A 22,097-nucleotide genomic window follows, 5' to 3' on the forward strand; every position below is an offset into this window, starting at 1 on the left:
GGGAAGAGATGCACCCCGTTTGGCCAGGGGTGTTCTTACACCGCAGACAAGGTTTGAGAAGGAAAAAAATCATTAAGAAAATATAATTATATTTTCCTTAAGATGTTCTTCCTAACTTCAGGCCTTATTATCTTGTCATATATAACTGTGGTGTTCTGTAAAACCACAAACTTTAAAATACTTTGTTCTTACTGGTGAAAATCAGATGGTCATCTCTGTTTTCTCTCAGGTACATCACAGTGTAAGCTTCACAGTGAACATTACTCTCATAAGCGTAGTCCATATCAACAACAAAAATATATCTTGACTCCATATAGTGGTTATTTTGGAAAAAAATCCCAGGTATTTTGAGCAGTAGGATTATAAAAATAAAAAAAAAGTGCTAATATAAAATTAAATTAGCCTATATAAAATTGCAAACATCTATCTTTCAGTACTTTTTTACTTAAGTACATACAAAATGGATTACTTTTGTACTTTCACTTGAGTAAAATTGAAAAAGGAGTACTTTTACTTTTACTGGAGTAATATTTTATTATTCGTATCTGTACTTTTACGCAAGTACTTGATTTGTGTACTTCGTCCACCACTGTTTGCTTCTCAGATTCATCTCTTGAGAAAAAGAGCCCAGTAACCTCTCAAGTTCACAGACTCTTTATGCAAAGTGGGGCAGAAATTGTGTTAGTTTGTGTTTTCGCAGGAATGACAGGAAGACAGATCGCCCCACTCTCTCCCCTGCGGCGCATACTGACATGTGTTCATGCGACATATGGCAGATGAGAGCTCATGGCCTGCCAAGACATACTCACACTGAACATATTGTGTCCAGACATCTGTAGCGGTTTTGCCTTTTGTCTGAATGTCCCGTCCATTCAGCAGGAAAACTGTACTACATTGCCCAGGAGAATTCCAAAAAAAAAAAAAAAAAACATTTCCAAAGAAAATTCATAAATTATTACAGAGGTGTTGTTTTTCTAGGCCTCTAACTCAGTTTTTATGAGAGTTTTAAATTATATATGGGTGAATCTCTTGAAATCTGTCAAGAGCATGTCCAGGTCATATTTCACCTCAAAATCAAAGAGAAATAGAAATTAATTATATTAATTTAAAGAAAAAGAAACCTATTTTTAGTACCATTCACAATTTTACCACAATTATAATAATACAGCCTCACATCTTGAGAAAAAAAAAAAAATCTTATTTATATCTAATTTGATGATGCTATGTTCAAAAATACCATTAAAACCTTCCATCACAGTTTTTTCACAAAATATGAATTCAGAGTTTTACGTTTTCTATCAAAAATGGATCAGATTGAATGCACTTAACAAAATAAAAGGCAAGAACGATTGTTCAAAGACTTACTAATTATCTTACAATTTGCAAAGGAGTGGAAAGTGTAAATCAAGATTAGGCTTATACTGAAGTCTTGAGATTCAGTCATACAATTAAACACATAGTCATAATCGGCTTCGAGGAGGACATGAATCATGTCTTTGTGACAGGTTTTCTGGTGATTAAGGGATGAAATAACACAAGTTCACTTTACAAATGGTTGTGGAAAGGAAAAATGCAATGAAATGCATCATATTTTGTGAGAAAATGGTATGAAACAGAAACTATTTTTGAAATCAGCACCCCAAAATGAGTAATAAGGAGGTACTCGCTTTCATTCAGCAAATATGATGCAGGGTGGTGTTACCATAGGATTGTAAATATCTCAATATTTGTAATCCAAAAAAAAAAAAAGTGTTAAACTGTTAGTAAAGTGTTTGCGTGTGTGTACTTACACAGAGTGAAGGAGCTGTCGTTGGTTTCGTCAGTGTGAGCGGTCACATGGATTTGAAGCTATTCAATAAGTGGTTTGAACTTGAAGAATTTGAAGGATTGAGACAGACAAATCCAGAACATCAAGAGGAAAAACCAGAGGAACCACAATCGCTGGGGGAAGAAAACAATGTCAGTGATGCCCAGCAATCTGATGAAGCCAAAAAACCTGTGGAAGTGAGATTCAAAAGACACATTCAGTATATTTAATGGTGCTCGTTTGGGATTTCAGGGCCAGCTGATGTTTTTTTAGTAACTTTCTAACCCAAATGTTTTTCACAGGGTGACCTGACAGCAGAACAGGAGAGTGGAGATGAGCCTACTGACATATCTCAGGTCAGAGCTCACCAGCATCTTTCACATGTTTCTTCTTTTGCATTTCAATATATTTGTGAATCCTTCCCAATGTGATTCATCCCTCATGTGAATTGTTTCATTTAGTTTCTCTATTGATTTCTCTAACTAGCCAGATTCATGTGTCAAAGACACCGTGGACTCAGGTGAGGACTCTGAACCAGATGGGACACCTAATGCATTCTGCCTCCAGCTCTTCACTATGGAAAAGAAATTTGAAATGAGGTGAGGACCTCTTAATCCAGAAAGCTACTAACTAGAAACCATCAGAACAGCCTGTTTAGTTCAAAGGGTCGGAGACAGGGTGGGTAATTATCATGAAAATCTCAATTATGGCTGTTTTTGGTGCAAGAAACCATGATTTTAGTGGGATAGTGCTATGAAAGTGTAAAATATGGCTCCTCTGAACTACGCAAGTTATCAGAACTTGTACTGGTTAAATGAGTTTTGCTTAAAGGAAAAAATGTCTGTCCTCTACTGGCCGGGCTCCAGTGGCTTTCAGTGAGGAGCTGTTGTAAAAATCAGTCTGAGTGTTATTTGGCTCCCGCTGAGCTGGTCTGTGTGCCACCTTATTGGCCAGCTGTTGTGGAATATGGAGGCCTGTCGCTCCCCACAGAGCATGAACATGTAATTAATGAGTAGAATGCTTAAAGTGACAGACCACACTCTTTCTACTGCCCAACATGGCAGCCTTTCTCAGTGCTCCTGCAGGACAGATGATGCTCATTAGCTTTCATTCTTCTTTCCTCAAAGATCAGCAGATTTCCTGCCATACCTGTTTAAACTGTTCCCGGTAAGTACATCAACTGGCTTGTTTAAGGTTTCACCCAAAGTATTAGTTCACCAAAAAATGATCGTTATTATAATTCACCCTCATATTGCTCTTTTTTTAAACAAAAAATTACAAAAAAAAAATCCTAACAGTAATCCTATGATGGCTTTGTGTGAGAAGCAAGCAAACATTATTATTATGAATATAACTTTTCGTCATATTTGGACTGACATTCTTCAAACTATATCATTTTGTGTACTGTAAAATAAAAAAGTCATATATGTTTAAAGCAAGAGTTCAGTGCCATTGGTCAGTTTTTCTTTTTTTTTAAATACTTTTCTCCCTTAAAATCTGTTTTAAATTGATCAAAAGTTACAGTAAACACTTATGTTGCAAAAACAATATTTTAAATAAATGCTGTTTTTTGTTGTTGTTGTTGTTGTTGTTGTTGTTTTGTTCCTTTCTAAGCATCAAGTAAAAAAGAAAGACAAATAAATCAGTTTCCACAAAAATATAAGCAGCCCAACTGTTTTCAACATTGCTAATGTTAAGAAATGTTTCTTGAGCTGCAAATCAGAATATTAGAATTTCTGAAGACTGGAATAATAATGCTGAAAATACAGCTTTAACTCAGGAATAAATTACATCTTAAAAATATATTCAAATAGATAAACTATTATTATAAATTGTAATAATATTATTTTTAACTGCACAGCTGAACTAAAACTTAATAATGGTAATGTAATTGATAAGAGCGCACTGTCCAGCATCTTGTGTCCTGTTTTACAAGTAACATAATAAATGTGACATAAATAGCTCTGATGTTCGGCAGGATCGGGATTTGTGTGTGATCTCTGTACCTAAAGTGAGTCCAGAGTTCCCGCTGCTGCAGTCGTTCATCAGAGTCGCTCCTCGGGACACCTGCACCTGCTCACAGGAACTCTACCTGTGTCACCGCTGGGGACTGACCAGGTGCCAAATCAATAGTTCCTCAGGAGATGACTCGTACCTTAAAGCATGATTAAACCATGATAAAAAAAATAAAGAACACAATTCTGACCTTTGTAGTATCTTTATAAAAGATGGTCTATCTAAGATGGTCTTCTGATATATTTGACCTTAGCTGTGTCTAGGATTCCAGTTGATATTTAGAGATCTAAATATCTTTTGGCAACATTTTTACATTCATTACAAAAGGTATTCATGAATTCAGTCTTGGACATTGGATTTATGCTTCAATATTTGTCTGCCCGTCAGGATATTGGAGGTGCGAGTGGCGGTGTCGTCTGATATCCCAGCAGTCCAGAGTTTGACTGAGAGTCTCAGCCAGCGGGAGTCCATCAGTGAAGATCTGGATCTGTTCCTACAGGCCCGAAAAGACCAGGTCTGTCACAAACCACTCACTAAATCATCTCAGTGCGGTGCTTGTGATGTCTGAACACCATCTCCTCTTCTCAGGATGGAACTGCTCTTCAGGCGTTTGTGGCGCAGGTCGAGGGGCGAGTTGTTGGATTGATAATCATCAGAGATGAAGAGGTACATTTTTAATGATGTGTCTAGCTGTTTTTTACCATAAATCATTTGCAATGCATTTCGTGCTCATAGGACATGGAGTTCATCAGAGCCAACTTTGACGTCGAGAGGTTCATGTACTTCAGCCAACACCAGCGAGAGGAACACGGACGATTGTGTCACTTTTTCCTCAACCCCATTTTCCAGCATCACACCAAATATATCTTTAGGGAGGTGCTGCGCTTGGCACACAAGTCCTGCCTCTATTACCCCCTTCATCCACCCCATCACAGCCAGAAGGTGGGTAAAAGTCAAGTTTTCTCCCGTAAAATAAAAGACCACAGTAATCTCAGACTGCAGAATTGTTTATCTTACTCAATATTTTTGTCTAGTTTTCTAGTATAAATATCCAAACATTTTTAAATCAAGATGCATCTGCTTTAGACGTAAAACATCATCTTGTTTTCTGAACTTTTAATTTTATTTGTTTGCTTAAACCAAGAACAAGCATCTACCAATGGGGTAATGAAAATAAACATGTTTGTACTGTGAATTACATTTATTTTTTTACTTATGGCATTTTGTTACTCAAGAAAATGCATCTTGGTTTTAAGAATATTTTACTGCAAAACCAGACAGAAATACTTAGTAAGAAAATCCTTTTCTGCAATGGACACTAGTCATCTTCGTGAGTTGATGAAAAAGCTACTGATTAAATAAACTGTTATTTTATATACTGCCATTCAAAGGTTTGGAATAATTATGTTTTTTAAATGTTTTTGAAAGAAGGCTCTTATGCTCAACAAGACTGCATTTAATTGAACAAATTATTAATGGCTGTTGAATTCATCACATAAATAAATTACATAAAAAATAAATCATTTTTTATTTTAAATTGTAACAATATTTAACAATATTAATTATTTCACTTTAATATATATATATTTAAGATATAAATATTAAGATATAAATATTAGTATTGTAACTTGTAGTTTAAAATCAAATTATTATAATTATTTTGAACTTTCCTTTTTTTCCCAAGGCAACTGTAATTTATACAACATTTATATGTGAAAAAATTTGCACACCCTATTGAATTTCATGGTTTTCTGTATCAGGACATAATAAAAAAAATATCTGGTCTTTGTCAGATCTTAACATTTGGAAAATAAAACCTCAGATGAAGAACAACACATGACATATCACACCATGTCATTATTTATTTGACAAAAATAGTTAAATTATTAAATTATTAAAAAGGTAATTTAAAATCAAAATAAAACTCTTACACGTTACATATTTTATCTGTCATGTTACCATTAACCAGCATCAGACAACATTTATCATGCAAATGTCTCATAATATTACTAAAATATTAAGTTAACATCTCAGGGGTTCATCAAGCAAATGTTTTCTATCAGAAGTCTTAATTTCTGGTTCGTGGCTTGACAAACATTTCTTCTTTTGTCCTTCTTTGCTCTCAGAATGTCATTCCTGACTCTCTGGCAGCGGTGTTGAACTGTATGGTGCCAGTGAGCCCGAGACGACAGATCATCTACCCGCTGGAGGAGCTGGGCATCAACGCACCGTCCCAGCAGATCACCAAACATCAGGTCAGAGTATATAACAAACAACAACTGAAACAATGACACCAATCTTAATGTTAAAAAACTATTCTATGGGGTTTGTTTAAATCATTACCTGTTAGCATGTGCATGACAATGCATGCTGAAAGGAAGTGCCACAAGAGGGTGCTGTGCAGTAAATGAATGCATTGCACTAGTCATTCGCACCTCTTCATCCCTAAACTGTCAGTGGACAGAAAGCATGGCATCTTTGTTTCTCCCACTTGCGTTTATTAATAATTTACACTGTAGCTGTCTGCATTATTCCCCTCGTAATGCGTTCTGAGGCAGAATCGTTAGCCGTAAGTGCTGCAGATCACAGGGCCGTTGTTGCCTGAGGTTACTGAAGGTCTAGTTTTAAAGAAACAGATGGATGGATGGTGGCAGATGGTGGAGAATGTTTACGCTGGTTTCTAACAGGTAATGCTGCAGCGTTCTTATCCAGCCATCATCAGAACAACCAACATCTGCTGTAGACGTGTGTGTGTGTGTGTGTGTGTTTACTTCTGAGTGAGATAACCTCACACACCCACTAGCCAGAGGGGGGAATTCACTTCACACAATGTTTCTTCATCAATACAATCGAAATGCGCTAAATTAATCATGAGGTGTTATGAAAGCACATTCAGCCCACATGATTTCACAGTTGACTTCAATAAACTCAATAGAGCTTATTATTAAAGCGTATGTATACAAGCTTGAAGGTGGTTTCAAACTCTATGTAGGCAGCATTTTAAGGTGCCTTAACAAAATAAGTCAAATTCTAAAGTAACATCTTAAGTATCATTTACAGAGAAATCAATCGCATCGTGCACTGCGAACTACATTATTGACATGTTATTATTATGAATTTATTATTTCAAATTGTTCAGTGTAATTAAAGACTTGTATTTATCCAATATGAATATTAGTGAAAACCAGTATCTGTATTTTTATTTCTAATAGGCTATCACATTATTAGCTTATTAAATAGTTGAGTATTTATGCATAGCATACTTTTTCTGAAGGATCATGTGACACTGATGACTGGAGTAATGGCTGCTGAAAATTCAGCTTTGCATCACAGAAATAAATAACATGTTAGAATACATTTAAAGAGAAAACAGGTATTTTACTTTGTAATAATATTTCACAGAACTATTTGTATTTTATTTAATTATTATTATTTTTGTTTTGTTTTGTTTTGTTTTTTTGGATCAAATAAATGCAGATTTGGTAAATATAAGAGACTCAAAACATTGTAAAAAATTAATATATTTAATATATATATTCTGACACACAAACTGTAAAAAAATAAATATCATTTTAAAAAGTAATGTAAATTAAGATGTACTTTAGCTGCCAGTTTTTTACTGTAAATTTAACAGGATATTTTTGCACTGTATATATGACCACTTGAAATCCTGTGTAAAGTCTGGTTCCTAAAGCTAAATCAGTTAAAGCCACTGCCCATGTTAGGCAGCAGGGTGCTCATTAGGTTCTGGAACAGAGCTGCCGTGTCATATGAAGCTGTGTGTGTGTGTGTGTGTGTGTGTGTGTATATGTGTGTGTGTGTGTGTGTGTGTGTGTGTGTGTGCAGTGCATTAGCAAGAAACACAAGCTGTCACCCTTCAGTCCACATTAGAAAGCTTCATTTGGTAGCGCAGCAACGCTGGTGTCCAGGCAGCTCTGCAGATAAGAGCTCAATGACTGCGCTAATCCTCCGTCCAGTTCAGATTAATTAATCTGAGTTAAAGCACCTGTCCAGAGTGTTGTGTTACGAAGTCCTGCATGTTTGAGATGGACGCACCTGCGCTGACTTTACCTGAGCAGAGAGGACAGGGTCAGCTCCCGTTTCACATCACATCACCGTCATATCATTTCTGGAGCAGAACAACAACATCCAAAGATTATCTTTTTTTTTAGTTTAGAAGAAATCACAAAAATACTGACCGTTTTCAAACAGGTTTCCTGAACACTTTCACAGTCTGACATTGGTTGCCACACATCTTCTTGCAACCTTCACAGCAGCTATAGGGTAAATAAATATAAGAGAGGAAGACCAATCACAATTCAGTATGCAAACTATTATAATGACATCATCATTTACATTTTAAATAGGATGAAGCATAATTATTTCAATTCGGAGATTTAAAAAAAAAAAAAAAATATATATATATATATATATATATATATATATATATATATATATATATATATAGACTAATTACGTTTGGGTACTAATTTACGTTTGGGTAAAAGATTTCAATGAAACATTGTTCTTTTGAACTTTTTATTCATTAAATGTAAATCAGTATTTTAGAATGATTTCGAAAGAATCATGTGACACTAGAGACTTTTATTCAGAAAAACTCAGCTTACATCACAAGAATAAATGAGAATTTACAGTAAATTCAAATAAAAAACAGTTTTAAATTATAACAATATTTCAAAATTGTTCTGTTTTACTGTATTTTTGATTAAATAAATACAACTTTGATGAGAAAAGACGAAACAAAAATATCAACAACAACAAAAACCTTACCAACCCCAAACTTTGTTAAAAATATGAATATAGAATTATACAGTTAATACATGTTTATATCATTTTTGTGCTTTTCTCCATATGACCTTTAAAATTGTATAAGGGCATAAGAAAATTATGCTTGTGTGAATCATGTCGTGCATTTTCAGATTTGTGTCTGATTTGGTCCCCACATGTCCAGAATTGAAACCTCCTTCAGTCCCTGCCATTGATTACAGCATTTAACGAATGACTTTGAAGAGCCAGTCATTGATGGTCGTGTAATCAGCTACGTTTCTTTATATTACAATGACCAATGGCATAGTTTCGGGCCTCTCCCTGCCCAAATTTCTGCGTCTCTATTCATCCACCTTAAATCCGATAAGGTGTACCACAGAACAAATCCTTCAAATGATTCATGCTCAAGGGCCACTTAGAGAACCAGAGAGAGAATGATTAGGAGAACACGGCAGCTGTTCGCTTTCAGTTGATTCAAAGGCAACCAAACATGTCCTTCGGAGTAAATCTGCTTGAAGAGTTGACCATTTCAATGCTTCATATTAGGTGCAGAGCCTAATGAGGCGTTCTGCATGTTTTTATAAAGTATGTTTCCATTCGCTCAGTGGAACTCTTTAACATTAGCACATTTCAGCATTTTAGATGAGTTATAGTGCTCGCTAATGCAAATGCTTTTTTCCTGTTCGCTGTGCTGGTATCTTTTTAGTCCAATAAGTGCTCAGTGAAACATACTGTCACTCTGCCTCTGATTAAACTATTGTCATGCAGGGGAACCCTTCCATGTGTAGGACATCAGCAGTGCTTTTAGGGAAACTGTTATTACTGTTAGCTGTTAACTCTCTGGTTAAAGGACAGACACACACCTGAAACACAACACACGGCCACAAGCAGAGGCTTATGAGATTAACCAGTGTTCAACAGGAAGGTCCACTCGAGCTGACCGCAGAAATGATAAGCATCTCTTTTAGTTACAAATAAATATGTTTTTCCCCATTAAACTGCAATCATGATCCACACTTTTACTGGAAAAATGGTAGCACTTTATTTTACAGTCCTGTTCCTCATGTACATACTATGTACTTATTATAGTAATTACAATAACTATGTAATAACTAGGTACTAACCCTGAACCTACCCCTAAACCTAACCCTACCCCATGTAGTTACCTTGTATTACCAGAACTTTCTTAGATAAATACACTGTAAGTACACTATAAGTACATGCTAGAACACGTACTGTAAAATAAAGTGCAACCGGAAAAATAATGATTGTGATTTATACCCATTCTAACCGATGCATCCATCAGTTATGAAAGTTTTATTTGAACATTATTTTGCTTACATATTTAAATCAGCGTTGTTTATATATAACACAAACCTACAGCTTAATTTGAAAGACAAAAAACCAAATACATAATCACAATTTTTGCTTCCCAATAATCATAGAAGTACATTAATGTTCAAAATGTTGGGGTCGGTAAGATTTTTTACAAATATTTTGCTCAAATAAACAGTAAAAACAGCTATATTTTGAAATATTATGACAATTTAAAATGACTTTATCTATCTGAATATATTTTAAAATGTAATTTATTCCTGTGATCAAAGCTGAATTTTCAGCATCATTGCTTCAGTTTTTAGTGTCACATGATTCTTCTGGAATCATTGTAATATGCTGATTTGCTGCTCACAAAATATTTCTTATTATCAATGTTGAAAACAGTTGTTCTTGCCTAATATTTTTTGTGGAAACAATGTTTTTTTTTTCTTAGGTGAATATTAAGTTCAAAAGATCAGCATTTATTCAAAATAGAAATCTTTTGCAACATTATACAATCTTTACTGCAACTTTTGATAAATTTAATGCATCCTTCTTTAATAAAAGTATTGATCATTCAAAATTCTGTTTGCTTTAATTAAATTGCATTGACCTGTACATGTTTAGGCATTAGTATCATCATTGGCCTCTGAAAGACTCCACCGCTGAGCATTTTTAGGGGGTTAATTGACACTAAAGATCTTGTTTTCTCATTTCTTCTTGTCAGGCTCCTTTTGCCCTGTACCACACTAACAGAAAACTCACCATGGAGCCGAAGGTCTCCATCAATGCCAGAATCGTGGTAGTGGGAGCATCTGACACGGGTTTAGCTTTTCTTGAAGCACTGACTTTCTGGTAAGCATGCCATTTTTAGAAACTCTACATCAATCAAACAGTCAGCACTGATAATTAAGCCTTAAACAGCATTTATGATTTCTTTGTGAAACGGCAAGATATTTGTGTCTAAAACAGTGTTTTTTTTTTTTCTTGTCTGGGGGAAGAGTAACATCGTCTCAAGCGTGATTATAATTAGTGAGAGTGACCCTCAGGGATCTGAGCGAAACAATGATTGCATGAAATCTGAGCTCACGGCTTTATATAATAACACTCAGCCCAGCACACGCCAATTAATACCTGCTTTCTGGATCCTTCTGCCTCGGGACAGACATCTCTTTGTGTTTTAAGCCACTGAATCTGAAAAACAGATTCTTCAAAGAAAATATTTGATTGCCTTTATTAAAATACTTTTTAGCAGTGATTACTAACAAGGCATTGGTTCCAAAGAGTACTCTGAAAGATGTCAAATAAAAAATCAGTGCCACATTCTGCTGAGGAAAACTTTTATATTGTAGAAAATGCAGATGATATTAAACCAAGACTATTTAAATGTAACTTTATAAGGACTGCAAATGACATTTGCTTGCTAGATTTCATTTACAAACGTACAATTATGTCAGAAATGCGAGATTCACCACCACTGAAAGGTTTTGATCAGTAAGATTTACAAAATGATCTCTTATGCTCAGCAAAACTGTATTTGTTTGATCAAAAATACAGCAAAATTAAGAAATATTGTGGAAACATTTCCTAATAATATCAATGTTTTTCAGGAATCTTGAATAGAAATTTCAAAAGAAAATCATTTATTTAAAGAAAATTCTGTAATACATTTCTTTACTGTCATTTTGATAAATTTAATGCATCCTTGCTGAATAAAAGCATTAATTTCTTTCCTAAAGAAAACTTTTAAACAATAGTGTACATAAAAAGGTTGGGAAACATTGGGAAACAATGACTTCCAGACATTTGGTCTTTTCTTAAGTCTCTAAAGGATTTCACTTTTCAGAATGTCATTTCTCGAGAGGATATCAGGAGATGTCAGGGGTTTGGATGCAGCTTCTCCCAAAGCGTTGACCCAACAAAGCTGCGATTTAAGGCCGTTCTTGTTTCCTGAAAGCTGATAACTGCCTGGCAACCAGGGGTCGCTCTGCGGTTGTGTGTGTGTGTGTGTGTGTGTGTTAACTCCTGCTGCTTTGGCAGACACCGCGGGCACACAGCTGTCTAGAGCTGGCAGTGTATGGAGGTCACGCGCTGGCCCTTTAATTAGCCCTGCCACTGTTCTCTAGGCCACGATTGGTGTTTGCTGTCGCTAATGACTTGACTAATGAGGCAGTTAGTGTCCACTAAACTTATGGCCGGCCAGCCCCTGTAGAGGCCGCCTGTCTAATGGAGAAGGTGGAGGCCATGGCCGACAGCGCTTATCTGTCAAGCCAAAACCCTTGGCCCCCTCACGCTTGCTCTCTTGTCCTTTATCACCCCTGAGGATGGGGTGAAACGCAGGACCAAAGAGGACCGATAAAGATGCTTGGCCTCTAAACTTAGCAGTCAGACACTGGCCCCAATAGAGGCCTGTCAGCTGCTGATAAGACCAGAACACTGTGAGCTGGTGGTCAAGAACAGCCTGCGGAGAGAAAACACACACACACAAGACTAACATTTAACATTGACACAGTTTCTAGATTCATATATATATATTATAGTAAATACTCTAAAAATCTCATTTGCTCAATTTTTCACAAATAATAGTTAATAATAATAGAAAATGTAAGAAAAATTATATATTATATATATATATATATATATATATATATATATATATATATATATATATATATATATATATATATATATATATATATATATATATATATATATATATTCAAACAAATGTTATTCTTTAAATGCGGTTTAACATGCGGTCTCAAGCATAGTAAACATTAATTAAACATACAAAAATATAATTTTTATTTTTTAATTTATTTGGTGTACTCAAGCATGTCCCCAATTTTGTTAAAAAATTTTAATGTACACATTTTTTTATGTTAATGTTATTTTAGCAATAAACATTAATTAAAATAAAATCTTAGTTTTTAATTTTAGGTTTTAAAAGTTTTTAGATTTCATTTTTGTTATTTTAGCAATAAATATTAATTAAACAATTTAATTAATTAATCCCTACTGCTAAAATAAAATTGCACAAATCAATGTATTTTTTATTAAATTTTATTTATTTAGTGTATTTAGGCATGTCCCAAATTTTTTTCTGTTTTAATTTATATATATATTTAAAAGTCATTTTATTGGTATTTTAGCAATAAACATGAATTAAAACAGAGATTTAATTCCTTAATGTTTATGGTTAAAATTAAAAAAATCTATTTATTTTTCATTAAATTTATTTTTAATGTATTTTGACATGTTCCAAATTGTGTTACCAGGGTTATTATAATTAAATATTCATTTTATGGGAAAATTAAATGGATAATATAATATTTAATTAAATGTATGGGCTGTTTGTGAACAATTATTTGACTGCTCAGGAGCTCTCTTATACTTATATTATTGCATGTGAACATTTGTGAAATCAGACATGTGCAGGAAGGAGTTAAATAAAAAAGGGGGCTAAAATAAAACAGATAGCTGTAGATGACAGTCACAGCTCTGTCTGTCTGCATCGCTTAGAGCGCTAGAACACAGAGCTGTGACTGTGTGTCCAGCGTCCTCCATCTGATCAATCATGACGCTCCGCAGGCCTCACACACTCCTCTTTCAACACACACTAGCCTGATTTCCTCTACCACCGCTGATACAGATCATGTCTTTCCAGCACATTTACATGACAAGAGACCTTTTTACACTCCTGAGGGGACGGGGGAGGGCGACGGGGGGAGACCACTACACACAGGAAACAAAACAAAACAAAAGGAAAGGCTTTTACTGTGATGGTTGGAGAAGAAAGCGTTTTAATGTAGGCCAGCGCTGCGCTGGAAATTAAGGGATTTCAGCATCTGTCCGTCGAGTGTTTGCAGAATAACCTCACACACCCTGCATGCTTTTGTTCAGGCGTCGCTACTGTCCTCTCTTCATTCAATGGTATTCATTTTTGGACAGAAAAAAAGGAACAAAAAATTGGACAAAAAATAGCCTCATTATCCAAAATGGACAAGTTCTGTCCTACACAGAGTCTGTTCTTCAGAAACGCTTTTCTGTACCTGAAATCAATTCAGAGATGTATCTGATCAACGGTATGAACATCAGCGATTCTTTGTGTAAAGTCAAGATGCATAAACTCAACTGGGGAAAAAAAAAGGGTCAATGGCATTATTTGACTCTGACTCTTCTACATTTCTCTTTCCGTCAGTCCTCATCTCAGATTCAACAATCTCATTCTCATCTCCACTCACGGCCTTCCAGATCGCTGCTCTGATGACAACAGCAGATTTCTGGCTACAAGGTGAGAGATGCATTACAAACGAGAGGCATTCAGACTCCAATGCAGCATATTTCCACTCCATGAAAGAGGAAAAGTCCGCTTTATTTCCATTCTGTCGTACAGATGTGAAGTGCTAAAGCACTGAAGCTGTCCTGGTCTCTCAGACTCGAAGGCTTGACAGTTGCAAATTATTACAAATATTATTAACAATTTCTTAGAAGTCAAGCTTACTAGTAAAAAAACACTAGTGATCTTGAGCTCCTGTGGAACTGACTGTCAAATTCACTGTGCTTCAGGTTTGATGTTGCTGACGGATCAAAATGCTGAAAGCTTGACAAATAAGACTGTAAATGAGATTTGAGCGTTATAATTTTGGACTGCTTTTATTAAGAGCAAACATGAAGTTCCAACTTATTATTTTTCAATTATAATAATTTTATATTATATTAAAGATTTCAAACCTATTATGTTTTACTTCTTTGACAAATGTCTAAAAAATTATATTTTTTCAGAAAACAGAATTTTTTTGTTTTAAGCATCCACTCACTTAATTTTGATATAAAGTCTTGTTTTCTGACGAAAAAAATTACTAAATAGAGTTTATACTTTAAACTGACAGATTTCTTGTTTTAAACATTACCTCTTTCAATTCTGATAGTTTGAAAAAATCAAGACTTAATATCTCAAGTGATTTCCTTCTCATGTAAATGCATCTTCATTTTAGGAAGTTTAGATATTTGTACTGGAAAACAAAATAAGTAAGAAAATAATTTGCAGTGTAGTGGATCTCTTCAGTTTTGTAAGTATAAAGCAAGAGAATCAAAAGCTCCTTAGAACATCATGAACAACAATAATGGGATGAATGAATCTAGATTAAATGTAGATTTATTGGGTGACATATTTTGGTCTCGAGAGATTCTGTCCTCTTACCTCATGTTTCAGGGTTTGAGAGCGGCAGCTTTAGTGCGGCTTCACCGAAAGCATTACTTCCTGGCACTCGTGATGAAAAGCAGGAACGTGTGTTTTATCATGTCTGTTAGTGGTTCTGCATGACTGGCACATCTAATCCAATCCACCGATCCAAACAACACACCGTATCAGAGTTTCCACACGAAACCGTGATTCTGAGCATCTCGGGGAAAGAGTCAGTTAACCTTGAGCACTGAGAATCTGAAACCACTTACAGTGAAAGACACCAGTGTGCTTCTGGCTGCTCTTTTCATAGCTGTGTGAATCTGATGCAGGATCTGTTCCTCCACAGTCACTGCTACAGCGATCAGGATCAAGCCCGGCTGTCTCTGCGCTCCTGGATCAGCGTGGTGACGGGTAAGATGAAGGCCATCGACCGCGAGGCCAAACACGTGGAGCTGATGGACAGTGGTCAAGTGAAGTATGACTATCTGATCCTCTGCACCGGCCTGCAGTATCAGGTCAGAGACACACAAACACAACATCAACACAATTCACTCAACCAAGCTGTCACTGTGAATCATGACATGTGTCCTTATTTGCAAATTAATGCAATGCTAATACGGTTTTCATGCAGAGCACAATAATTAGTACATGAGAATTCAGCTTGTGTGGATGCTGCTGTATTTGGCGGAGTCCAGCAATAGATTTAGTGGTAGGACATTGCCGATACTGTTTATATAGAAGCTGGACATAAATATATTTAGTACATTTTTGAATAATTTTAATAATTTACATTTAAATGCAAGAACATTATGTATAATATTTATGTTTATATATATATATATATATATATATATATATATATATATATATATATATATATATATATAATGTATATGTGTGTGTGTGTGTGTGTGTGTGTGTGTGTGTGAGAGAGAGAGAGAGAGAGAGAGATAGAGAGAGAGACCCTGGACCACAAAACTAGTCATTATTTTTTATTTTTTAAATTGAGATTAATACATGAATATATGAGCTAAATAAATAATCTTTCAATTGATGTATGGTTTGTTAGGAGGACAATATTAGGCAGAGATACAACTGTTTGAAAATCTAAAATCTGGGGGTGCAAAAGCAATCTAAATATTGAGAAAACATATTGAAAGTTGACCAAAAATTATGTTTTGATGCGTCTACAGTAGGGAATTTACAAAATATCTTCATGGAACATGATCTTTACTTAATATCCAAATTATTTTTTGGTATAAAAGAAAAATTTATAATTCTGACCCGGACAATGTATTATTGGCTATTGCTACAATATACCTGTGCTACTTATGACTGCTTTTGTTGTAAGCTACAGTAAAGACTTTTACATTGTTACAAAAATAAAATAAACCGTTCTTTTGAACTTTTCTATTTAAATAATATATATATAAAACTATTTGAAATTTAAACAACATGAAAAAACTAACTAAAATTCAAATGAAAGCCTAAAATATATTTAAAAAAAACTGATTCAAAATATTAGAACTACTTCAATAACAATATATATACAAAATGAACACACACACATACAAATATATTTAACAGCTTCTACAAAGTATCTGCAATTTAATTAATATAAGAATTAAACACTTTGGTTGGAGAATATAAAATATTCATGTAGATCAATATATATAGAGACAGAATGAATGTAATTTTCTATTTTAACTACACTTCAGATGCCCAGTCTCACCAGTACTGATGCCATAACCCAAAAAACCAACAGTCTGAACCCAAAGCAGTCCAGACACCGACACCCACGGCCCGTCCCCTCCAACCTCTTCACCCTCAACGACCAGCACGACTGCTCACACGTCCATCAGTGGCTCATGGACAACTTTGTGGAACTGACAGGTATATTTACTGCAAATTTACAAAGACTTTATTAGAGTCTGTGGCAGCTCTCTCTCCTGCATAATCTCGTTTACCAAGACACTGTTCGTCTAAAGCCACGTCCGTCTGTCAGAGCATAACAAGTAGCTAATTAACGTGAGAGAAATCTCATCTCCTTCCATCCATTTACAGGGGAATATTAATATTAGCAGGGTGAGCTGAGAATTAATCTGCACGGGCAGAGATGAGCCACCGCTATCTGTCTGATTAAGCCTATTATATTTACTAATTACAGCCTCCTTTAATAATCCGGGAAGTAGCGCAATTATCAGTGAATGCTAATTATACTGTCTGCATATGAAAGATATCAATTTAGTGGCATGAGAATTTGTATTTGGGTCAACCAGAGAGGCATCGCTGGGTCTGGCTCCGAATAAGTTGTCAACACAAATTACCTGATAATAGTTTTGGCAGAAATCCTGTTGTGGTTGAAAACATCTGAGTTGTGCGGCGCTGGCTGTGCTTCAGCACCATGGACAGGGCTTGAGCGGGACCTTGTCTAGCTATTCAGCCCCGCATTAGGAAAGACAGATGATATGGAAATGAATTCTGTTAAACATAAACTGGCGTAAATATGGCATTGAAGACAGGGGCTAAGGGACTGAATGTGCAAGCTGTATAGAAGACAAAGCCACATTTATAAAACAGACAGTTCTGGCTCTCTAATCTGATCACGTCACGTTCAAAGACAATTTGCACACACCTGTGACCGCACATCAGTTAATATTAATAAAATGAATACTTTTATGCAGCAAGGATGCATTACATTCACTAAAAGTGACAATAAAGGCATTTATGATGTCACAAAATATTTCTGTTTCAACTTTCTATTCATTAAAGGGTCCAAAAAAAAAAAAAAGTGATACATTTTCCCCCAAGATTCTTTGATTTTTGTTTAAAACAACAATACGAATCAACTGTTTTATGCTGCTTCATAATAATACTAAGAAATGTTTCTTGAGTAGCAAATCAGCAAATAAGAATGATTTCTGAAGGGTCATGTGACACTGAAAAAGTTCAGCTATGCATCTCAAGAATAACTGAAATCTTAACATATATTCATATTGAAAAACTTCTTTTAATTTGTAATAATGTTTCACAATATTACTGTTTTTACTGTATTTTAAATCAGATAAATTGAACCCTTGGTGAGCATAAGAGGCTTTCAAAAACATTTTAAGGTTTTTAAAAATCGTAAGTTTTTTTTTCTTTTTTTTTTTTTTACGACCCCAGCTTTTGAATGATTGTGTGTATTATGGTAGTAATTTACTAATAACCAAAATGAAATTATATTATATTTTAAAGTGAATTAAATTAAAGTAATAGAGTTCCAATGTTTATTTAAATTATTACAAAATTTAAAAATAATAATTTTGTAATATAAAGTTTTTAAATTCTAAATGCTTTCAGCATTTTGATTGATTGATTTATTGCTCCACATTCAATATTATTTTGTATACATTAATCCTACAATGGTTTTATTCTGATGTATTATATAAATCATTCTTCAGTGAATACGGCAATAGTTATACTCATCTATCCATCTGTCACTGTCCAGAATCATGCATGTGTGCCTCATATATTCAGCGTGTCATTCTGTGCGTTATGTGAGCTCCGTCTGATTAGTTTTCATCCTTGAGGACTCTAATGTTGACATCAAAGACCTTCCTTCACAAAAGATCTCAATTAAATCAATCCAGCACTGATGGTGTGAGAGCGTTTCTGATACTGTTTGGGCGCAGCAGTGAAAGGACATCACTTCCTTCATCTTCTCTTCCTTATTCCTTTCTTTCCCCTCATCTAACCTAATGGGACCTTCTCCGGGTTGCTAAGTGACCCTTCTCTGTTTCACAGCCACTGATATTATCTCTCCAAACAGCCGTAATAAATTGCTTCCCTTCCCCCTTGTGGAGGCTAAATGGCCTTAAGTTTATTTTAGAGTTAAGTAAACCAGCTTTTTATTGGAGGGAATGTAACTTGATGAATTCTCATTGGTATGGATGGAATAAATTCCAGTGTTTTTCCACAATATGTTGTCCATTCCATTTTTTAAATGTGATTTGTGTACCAAACACAAAGGATGTTTGACTGGTTGGCAGGTGATGCTGTGCTGTATGGAAACACTATAGACGTGTTCACCTGCGTGGAGACGCTCATGTGTCTTGGTGTCAGTGGCCACCGGATTCATGTGGTTCATCCTCCCCAAGACAACCCAACTTCCTGTTTCCCCAACGGTTCAGTGGAGCACACAGTCAAACAGGCTTTAGAAGAAGAGAAAGTTGACGTGCATCACGACTGCCTGCTGACTCAAATCAATGATGGACGACACACTGATCCCGTGACTTCAGTGACCTTCACCACTAACACTCAGACGCTACAACTGAAGTGTGCGGTGAGTGAACACAAAACACTCTTAAACATCACTACACAGATCTCAAGGAGCCGTATCATACATTTTGTTTTAGTGTTTATTTTTACACAATGTTTTCGCACCAAAAAACACATTTCCATTAAAATCTTTAAGATCTGTAAAAAGTCTCCTCTGCTCACCAAGGCTGCATTTATTTGAGCACAAATACAGTAAAAAGAGTTACATTGTGAAATATTGATACAATTTAGCTGTTTTCTATCTGAATATATTTTAACATTCCATTTGTTGCTGAAACAAATAACTCAGATGGTCACTAACTTGCATTCGATTTTCTTAGGTGTTCTTCAGCTTCTCTCATAAAACCGTCGACTACGACGCCTTCAAGGCCATCAATGATGCCTGTTTGGTGTTTGATGGGCGTCTGGTCATAGATTCCAGCTTTCACACCAACGATCCCTCGATATACGCCGCAGGCCCCTTGACCAAATACTCCCGCCGTTACCATGCGGACCATTGGAGCAACTCCTGCTTTAACTGTAAGGAGGTGGGGCAGAGTTTGGCATCTGTTGTCCTGCCCTTGTGTGACCCAACCCTGGAGCGTCCCTCCAGCCCACCGTCTGACCAAGACCACCTCATTCCTGCATATATTCAGGCCAAGATACAAGGTCACCATTGCTCCTTCCGAATTTCTTAAGCAGTGCCTAGAACAAAACATCGCAGTCACTTCAATGCAACAAGAAAATTCACTCCAAACACTGTAGCAATTACTTAAAACACAGCAACAACAACATTCTAGAACATTATAGCATATACTAAAAAAATATACTTAAGAACGTGTAAAAATCTCTTTTTAATGCTTGACATAAATAGTCCTTAGTTCATTTGCTCTTGCAAGAATCAGTCAAGTTCTCATTGTGAGTTCATCAGAGGATCCAGTGATCGTTTTTATTAGGATTACAACACTTTTCTCCCATTTCATAGCCGTGCAAATGTTTAAAATGTTTAACATGTGTTGCGTCACCCAGTTTTCCCCCCTAATCTAATTCTGACTGACACCAAACTATTGACAGTTCATTTGCATAATCTAATCAGGGAAAAGTGCTTATAACAGAATGGACCATCTGTTACGCAGAAACACAGCGTCTGATATGAGATAAACAGCTTTATAATCATATTTGTGGTGTTCGGGTGAAAATACTATTAATTGTGTGTTTGTAAAAACAAGAGTTATGAGGAATAATTGATAATAATTCTGACATTCACAGGGGGAAGATTACCAGGTGGCTACAGTTACCTTCATGTCACAAAACCGACTGCCATCGGCAACAAAATAGAAGCTCAGAAGGTATGGTCTAAACAAAGATGAGTTTGCATTCTATCACAGCACAGTCCTAGATTACTTTAACCAAGAGTTTATGCGTAGCATTAAGGTTCATCTTTATTATTCGCATCCTGCAGGGTCGTGACCTTGTGACAGGCCGCACTGAAACAGGGAACTACTTCCATCTGCATCTCAGCTCGCATGATGTGGTGGAGAGCATCACGTGCCTCTCTAAGAACACACTTCCCGTCTCCGACCTCCTGTGTCTCTACAGAAAACACCAGCTGCTGCTGAATCATCTCTGCTCACGCTACGACGAGGGTTTGGTCCATGACATGTACAGGTTCAACCGCGTTACGTCAGTCTTACAGTCAGAGATGTATTATACTGTCACAGTTATTTACACTCAAAATAGACTAAATCAAGAATAAAATCAGGCCTGATTCCAAATTACAAGACATAGAACTTCACGACTAAATCTGAATTTCAAATCTACAAATTAAGAAAACGTATGATACTGCAACCTAAAGAAAATTCTTGGAAACTCATAAAAACATTGATTTAACATGATACTCCCATTATCGTCAGTGCCAATTCTAATTAGATTTCCATTACTGTAAAAAATTACATTTCAATTTAAATAAGCATTAATGACAGAACAATAAATAATATGTTTTTTTATATATATATAAAAACATTATAGAAATGTTAAATGTATTTTACGGAGCCCCGCACATGACATGCAAGAAAAAAATAATAAATTGTGTGCACGATTTACTAATTCATTCCCTCAGTGTACTAAAACGTGCACATTACTATTGCGTTCCCTCGATTTGCTAAATCGTGCGCACAATTTATAAATCAGGTGAACGAAATTGTAATCTAATGCACGTTTTAGTACACTGAGGGAACGAATTAGTACATTGTGCACATGATTTAACCTAATATTTTTTCCTGCATGTTATGTGCAACATTATCAACATTATCAAATTTTAGTTTTTTTGTTTTTACAATAAAGGCAGAACACAAGTTTTGCCCCTTGGTTTTATGGTGTAATATCTAGATCTAGACATATTCTTGAGAGCTTTTGTGAGATTTGCACTGCAGCCCATTTTGATTGTTCTCTTCAAAACCTAAACACCAAATCAAACTAATTGTCTTGAACTGTGCACAGGATTATTTATGACACTCCAAACCATAATCATATCTGTCTTCATCTGGTCACACTTTATATGAAGATCTATTTCCGACGATGTGACCTCTGCTCCTAAACTTTAACACCGCTGACCCTCCACCCTCAGAGCCATTGTCCTGCATTACTAATCTGTTTATGCAGGTGTGCAATCTGCTGTCCACA

General features: G+C 35.5%; 1 protein-coding gene across 6 annotated transcripts in view; it reads left to right on the forward strand.

Annotated features, from left to right (window-relative positions):
• The window catches only part of cfap61 (cilia and flagella associated protein 61), a 29,716-nt gene that overhangs the window by 6,043 nt on the left and 1,576 nt on the right, over positions 1-22,097 (forward strand). For 5 of the 6 annotated variants that reach the window (XM_026290546.1, XM_026290545.1, XM_026290542.1 and 2 more), the window contains 17 exons: positions 1,795-2,004; positions 2,110-2,163; positions 2,294-2,406; positions 2,935-2,974; positions 3,786-3,925; positions 4,211-4,337; positions 4,412-4,489; positions 4,559-4,765; positions 5,950-6,078; positions 10,656-10,783; positions 14,130-14,222; positions 15,463-15,631; positions 16,835-17,009; positions 19,148-19,440; positions 19,757-20,084; positions 20,685-20,764; positions 20,878-21,083. In XM_026290546.1, coding sequence (XP_026146331.1) covers positions 1,795-2,004; positions 2,110-2,163; positions 2,294-2,406; positions 2,935-2,974; positions 3,786-3,925; positions 4,211-4,337; positions 4,412-4,489; positions 4,559-4,765; positions 5,950-6,078; positions 10,656-10,783; positions 14,130-14,222; positions 15,463-15,631; positions 16,835-17,009; positions 19,148-19,440; positions 19,757-20,084; positions 20,685-20,764; positions 20,878-21,083 — 2,570 coding nt within the window. The remainder of the gene's footprint in view (positions 1-1,794; positions 2,005-2,109; positions 2,164-2,293; positions 2,407-2,934; positions 2,975-3,785; positions 3,926-4,210; positions 4,338-4,411; positions 4,490-4,558; positions 4,766-5,949; positions 6,079-10,655; positions 10,784-14,129; positions 14,223-15,462; positions 15,632-16,834; positions 17,010-19,147; positions 19,441-19,756; positions 20,085-20,684; positions 20,765-20,877; positions 21,084-22,097) is intronic. The other variant, XM_026290547.1, reaches the window with a different exon arrangement.

This window comes from Carassius auratus, chromosome 20 (assembly GCF_003368295.1).
Source record: "Carassius auratus strain Wakin chromosome 20, ASM336829v1, whole genome shotgun sequence".
Lineage (NCBI taxonomy): Eukaryota > Metazoa > Chordata > Actinopteri > Cypriniformes > Cyprinidae > Carassius > Carassius auratus.